The 6,209-nt window shown below is 60.6% G+C and overlaps 1 protein-coding gene across 1 annotated transcript; it reads right to left on the bottom strand.

Moving 5' to 3' along the window:
* Positions 1-86: 86 nt before the first annotated feature.
* Positions 87-5,554, bottom strand: LOC101342064 (anomalous homeobox protein-like). The gene is made up of 6 exons (XM_004391161.1): positions 5,306-5,554; positions 2,925-3,052; positions 1,538-1,661; positions 927-1,158; positions 265-370; positions 87-204 (listed from the first exon to the last, which is right to left on the bottom strand). The coding sequence occupies exons 1-6, from the start codon at positions 5,552-5,554 to the stop codon at positions 87-89; spliced, it is 957 nt and encodes a 318-aa protein (XP_004391218.1).
* Positions 5,555-6,209: the final 655 nt, after the last annotated feature.

Below are 6,209 nucleotides of genomic sequence, written 5' to 3'. Positions count from 1 at the left end.
TTCTCTCTGAGGCTGTTTCCCCCACTCTCTGTGTGACAGAGGAAGTCAGGCTCCAGGGAGCACGCTCAGGGTTGGGGGATGCTGCTTCAACTGTCCACGATGCGATCCCTTGCTTGTGCCTCCCCTTGACCCTTAGGACCACGGCCATCTCTGCTCTCAGCTGTCACCGCCCTGGGCCCCAGTGTCAGGGGGCCAGGTCTACCCCTGGGGAAGAGGAGAAGGCCAGACAGGTGAGCTGGTTGGGTAGCTGTGGGGTCTCAGTACCTGAGAGCTGGTGGCCCTGAGAGCATCTCGTCACCAGGAAGGTCCAGGGTGGGAGCCAGCGGTGCCCACAGTCCTTGAGTGGTCTCTGGGTACCATGGAGGCCCCTCTTCCTCTTGCCCTGATGAGAGCAGAGCACAGTCATATGGGGGAGGCTTGGTGGAGCCCTGAGTCCATGGCCTTCTTCCCTCAGGCTCTAGCTGTGCTTCCCAGAAGATAAGAGTTAACCCCAATATACTTTGTCTCTCGTTCCTTCTTTGGTCTGAACCAGCATTCCACAGAACACAGGACAGCCCAAACCCTGGTGCTTTGTTGGCCCCTTGGATTTATTCACCAGCTCCCTCCCTGCAGCTACATGACGCTGTCACCAGCCAACTCTTCCCCTGGCCACACGGTAAGCTCACAGCATAAAATGGTTACTACAACCCCATGGTCAGGCCCAACACCAGAGACGAACCCGAACCCAGCCTGTGCCCAGCATCAGCCTCAGGAACCTCACTGCCTGATGAAAACTGTTCTACCTACAGCCTGACTTATCTCTCACCACTGGGTGAACCCCATCCCTCCTGAGGGGCCGCCCTGCCTGACCAGAGTGACCCTGGACACAGTGGAGAGCAGGGGCCGAGTGGGGGACCAGCATCGCCCCAAACCACAGGAGGCTGGACCCTCGGGCCACTCACCTGACCACTGAGACGTGTCCACACACTGAGGGTCAGAATGGGGGTCCCCTGAGGGATGAGGGGGCTCTGGACCCCTCCTCCAGGCACCAGGGCCTTCTGCTGAGGTCCCCCATGCTGGCTCCACACGCTGGAGAAGGGCTCTTCGTTTCCGGCGATAATTGGCAAACCAGTTGTAGACCTGCTCGTCTGACAGACTCGTCTCTGATGACAGGATCTCCTGCAGGAGACGACAGAACCCCGGGCCTGCTTTCACACCAAGAGGCACAGAGGCGGCCCCAACCGTCCTCTCCACTGAGAAAGGGCCACCAGTCAGCCTCGATCCCTCCAGGACGAGGGTGTGGGTCCTCGCTCCTCTGGGCAGTGGCTGGGGGATGCAGCCCCTGAGGGAGAACAGACTATGTCCTCCTGCCATGGCCACCTACTAGTGAGGGTGGGGCCCCCTGGAAAAGCCAGCCCCACACTGCAGGGCCTGCCTTGAGGGCCAGCAAGACCCTCCATCCCAGGCAAGCTCGAGGGGAGCCCAGTCCACCCTCACTGGCAGCTGGGGGTCACTCAGGATGTCTGAGGGGCTGCAGGTGGGGCCGGCTTCCTCTTACCCGCTGGGCCTTGTTGGGGTTGGTGCTCACGCCTAAGGCGAAGTCCTGCAGCTTCTGTCGAACCTCCCTGGGGAAGTACCGGCTCCTCAGGCCCTCGGGACAGAGGGAGGGGGGTGGGGGGTTCCTGGATGAGGACAGGAGGAGGAGACCTCAGAACAGGACCCCCAAATTCGCCTTTACTCAAGGCCCTGTCCTCTGTGGAAGTGACCCCCAGGTCTCTTCCTGGTGAAGCCTCTCTGTCCTCAGTTTGGGGAAGAAGATAAGCTCTTCTCTCCACATAGAAACGAAGACACAGAAGGCGCTCCCTACCGCAGGAACCTCAGGGGTTCTCCAGCCCCATATGCAAGCATGCGTAAGAGCTGGAGGCTCTCTGACCGCCCCCTCCCGCAGTGCGGCCCCCAGGACAGCACCCACACTCCAGGTGCGTCCCTGGCCCGGTGGTGCGTCCTAGCACTCCCGCCCGGTGCTCTCTGACCGCCCCCTCCCGCAGTGTGGCCCCCAGGACAGCACCCACACTCCAGGCGCGTCCTAGCACTCCCGCCCGGTGCTCGCTGACCGCCCCCTCCCGCAGTGCGGCCCCCAGGACAGCACCCACACTCCAGGCGTGTCCCCAGCCCGGTGGCGCGTCCTAGCACTCCCGCCCGGTGCTCTCTGACCGCCCCCTCCCACAGCATGGCCCCGGGAGCCCTCAACAGCACCCACACTCGCAGTGTGTCCCTGAGCTCCTCCCACACAGCCTCCTGGCCCCTCTGGGACTCCTGGGCCTGTCACCAAAGACTGTCACTGAGATCCCAGCGTGCTGGGCACTCAGTCTCGACTCTGCCTGCAATGCTGGTTCCCGGCCAGGCCCGACTGGAGGATGATCTCCTGCCTTTATTCCCTTTCACCATGAATTTTTCTTCTACTGAAGCATCCCCATTAGTGGGTGAACACTCTGCACATCTCCCTCCCTCTGCCTGGGCAGCTCCTGCCCAGCTGAGGCCTCCCTCCAGGGCCCACAGCCTGCGCTGACCGCCTGGCCTAGCGCAGCCCTCCCATGGCGCCCTCACTGGCGAGGCCTGGGAAGAGGTCAGAGGAGGAAGGTGAGGTGAGGGTGCTCAGCCCGGCCTCCCTGCAGCCAACCTCCCTCTGGGTCCTGGAGACTGCTCCCTCCTGCCCTGCAGGCATGAGGATGATGTCCCCAACCTGGCCAGCCCTGGTCACCACTCAGGGTAAGCCCGAGCCCTCCCAGCCTATCCCAGTGGTGCATAAAGAGCTCGCTCACACCAGCCCATGGTCACCGCTGTGCTCCATCTGACTGGTGCCGCCCTGTTTCCCCTCTTCTGTGTTGTCTGGACCCCACCTCAATCCCTGGGGCGCCCGACAGGGCCTGAGTGAATAAACATACCTCTGCCTGCAGCGGAACTTCTGCATGGGGGTCAGCTCAGCCACGCCCATCTTCCTCATGGCCAGATGGTACTGGATGTCGTTCCAGAGCTGCGCCAGCTGCAAGCTCCCCCCTGGCACCCGACAATCCTGCCGGGGAGAGCCTGGCTGAGCCGCAGCTGCCTGGGGCTGGGGGCACCTGGGGCCGCCCTCCCGGACCAGCCCGAGCCCTGCACAGGCCGAGGCGTCTGTGGAAGAGCAGGGGCCTGGGTTCCAGTCCCACTCTCACTGTTCACCGGGGCACCCTGGAGTCAGATGGCAAGGCTGGAAATCCCTGCCAGCCTCGCAGTGTGACCCTGGGTGGCCGGTCACTCAGGGTGCCAGCCCTCCCAGGGTGCACAGGAGGTGAGCAAAGCCATGTTGCAAGAAGGCCAGCTGCCACGTGCCTGCTGCACCCCGCGCTGGGTGGGACGAGGGACCCCATCTGTGTCAGCAACCACGCACCGACCTGTCGACACCAGGAGGACCTGCTGCACTGACCTGGGCCTTCCTGATCAGGGGCCCACATCACTGGCCTGTAAGGCTGTTGCCATTCATGTAACTCGAGTCACCCACGTGAGGCTGCCCTCCGACTCGATGATATTGACCAACGTTCTCAGAGTCTCGATGTAAACAATGTTCTCTCCCCACAACGGAAAAGTTCCGGTATCCTGGCTGGCCCTGCGCTGGAGGCCCCACCCAGAGCCACCTGCAGCCCATGTGTCTGCGGGCTGGTCTGCCGTGTCCTCTCCCACCAGGATGCAGTCACTGGCCTCGTGCTGGAGCACCAGGGAACCGTCACGGACGCCACAGCCAGCTCAGACTCATCCCTCAGCTCACACGTCTGCTCCCAGAGGTCCCAGACCCTGACTGGGTGTGTGAGCCCTCTCCTGGGGCTCTCTATCGCTGCCCCACTGACAGCTCTGAGGATGTGTTCCCATGTTTCTCACGTCATTCATTCGTACCGACAGATCTGAAAAGCTCAAGCCCCCGCCAGCCCCAGGTGCTAAGCTGTGCCAGTGGTCCCTGGGACGGGCAGGACTGGGGGGCCCTCACTCACGGGGCTTCAGTGCAGTGAAGGAAACGTGATCCGCAGACACACAAATACATGGGGAAGGGGCTGTGGCGGCTAGCCAGGGCAACCCTGGAGAGTGACGGGGACGGCCTCGATGGGGTTATACGGAAAGGCTCCAGGCAGTGGTGACACTTGGCAGAAGCCTGAAGGGTCAGAGGGCACGAGGCACACAAAGAGCCCAGCAGAAGGAAGAGTCCGTGCAAAGGTCCTGAGATAGTAAATATCTAGATTGAGGACAGAAAGGAACCCAGCACAGCCACTGCAGAGGACACCGGGGAGACAAGACTGGACAACAGGCGGGGGGCCGCGGGGGCCAGAGCTGTGCAGCGCGTCACGGTCCAGTCTGTCGTTATAAAAACCCCTCCGGGTGCTGCGTGAAGAAGAGAGTGGACGGGGCAGGAGAGAGTGGGGCAGGGAGCAGCCAGGACGCTGCCAAGAAAGAACAGGATAGAACTGAGGCGTGTCTGCAGGTAGACTCCAGATAGTTATGCACGGGTTGTAGTGTGAGGTGAAACACAAACCAAGCTACACCCGCTGCTGTAGCGTCGATTCTGACTAATAGCGACCCTGTGGGCGGAGAGGAACTGCCCACTAATAGCGACCCTGTGGGCGGAGAGGAACTGCCCCAACAGGGCTTGCAAGGAGCGGCTGGTGGATTCCACCGCCGACCCTTGGTTAGTAGCCGTAACCCTTAACCACTGTGAGAGAGGGGGAAAACAGACCCACAGTCCCTTATTCAACACTCTTTGTGCCAGATGGATTTTGGAATTCAAGATTTTTCAGATTTGGGGAAGTGATGGGAGATGTGTGTCATGCACCGCCCCAGCATGATCTGGGGCCACGTTCTGTAATCAGACACACTCTTATTTATGGAGTTCATGGATAGAAAGATCCTAAATAGCTTCGCACCAGCACAGGTCAGGGTTTGCTGCCACGTAAGCTCAGGCTCAATGTGCCACCAGATGAGCTTCAAAGTTACTCTGGGTTTTCAGAGTGTTGGATGAGGGATGGGAGTCCTGGAAACTGTTTGTCCCACTGACGAGAATGTTAACTCTCAAGACATGACGTGGTGGGGTTTTCTTCTCTCGCTCCTTTCATTAATTGTCTGAGAGCCTGACACAGGGCTGCTGCTCACGACATATCTGATAAAGGAACATTTTTACATCAGATCGCCAGGCTAACTAGAACTGAGTGAATGGAGGCGGGGAAGAGGAGGTTTCCTTTCGGGCCGCGGACTCTGGATGACTTCTGGGCTCCCCTGCTCTGTGCCCCCCGCAGGCCCACCCTACCTCCAAGAGCCTGCAGGCTGCCTGATGCTGCTCCTGCCGGGCCAGGACAAGCACACACGCCACGACCACATCCTCTCTGTCCAGCAGGTACAGGCGGAGTGGGCTCCCCAGCACGGCCTCCACCAAGGGCTCCACCTGGGCGAGGTCATCCCGGAGGTCCCAGCACAGCTTTCCCACAAGGTCCACCAGCTCCACAGGGGGCGGGAAGGTGCCCCCGCTCTCCTTCAGCAGCATCAGGAAGCTCTGCATCCCGCCTCGGCCCACGCTGCAACACAGGGGACAGTGGGGACAGTACTGACCACACGCTCACGGCACAGTCCTCAAACCAGGCAGGTGGCCCCATTGTCACCTTGTGACCAGACATTTGGAGGAACACGAGGGCCCACCTGAAAGAGACACGGTGTGTCAGACACCGCTAGAATTTCCTTTCAATCCCAAAAAAGACCTTTACGAGCTCCGTGTGTGCCGGGCACTGTGCTTGGAGCTGTCCCTGCCACAGTGCCCCTCACTTCTCAGACACTGGTCATCCCCTGGGAACACCTCCTCTGGCACACAGATCACACGGCCCGTTGTTCACCCCTCGCCTGGCTCCTCGCTGCCTCCTCGCTCCTACTACAGTGTCTGCTGACGGCCACGTCCCACTCAACTCCGGCTCCTAGCACAGGGAATGGGGACTGTGCCAGGTCTCCAGGGTCTCCCCAGCCTTTGCCACGTGGACGCCAGGGCCTCCTGCACCCTGGGGGCACCAGGCTGACCCAGGGAAGCAGCCTGGTGCCTGGGCAACTTGTATGTATGCTGTCTGCACGTTCTCAAATCACACCTGATTCTGTAATGTTCTTAAAACACATATGTCTGAGCCACTATTGTGTATGCTTTTATACTTTTTACACTGTTTTGTTTTTAC

This window comes from Trichechus manatus, unplaced genomic scaffold (genome assembly GCF_000243295.1).
Source record: "Trichechus manatus latirostris isolate Lorelei unplaced genomic scaffold, TriManLat1.0 scaffold01649, whole genome shotgun sequence".
NCBI lineage: Eukaryota > Metazoa > Chordata > Mammalia > Sirenia > Trichechidae > Trichechus > Trichechus manatus.
This window is presented reverse-complemented; position numbering and strand designations above follow the sequence as displayed.

Bases quoted from the DNA above. Each gene is read 5' to 3' on its own strand.
- LOC101342064 (XM_004391161.1), bottom strand. From the start codon at position 5,554: ATGCAGAGCTTCCTGATGCTGCTGAAGGAGAGCGGGGGCACCTTCCCG. The intron at 1,662-2,924 runs GTATGTTTATTC...GTCCTCATCCAG, and splicing joins AAGTTCCGCTGCAGGCAGAG to GAACCCCCCACCCCCCTCCC. The intron at 205-264 runs GTACTGAGACCC...CCTCTTCCCCAG, and splicing joins TCAGGGCCACCAGCTCTCAG to GGGTAGACCTGGCCCCCTGA.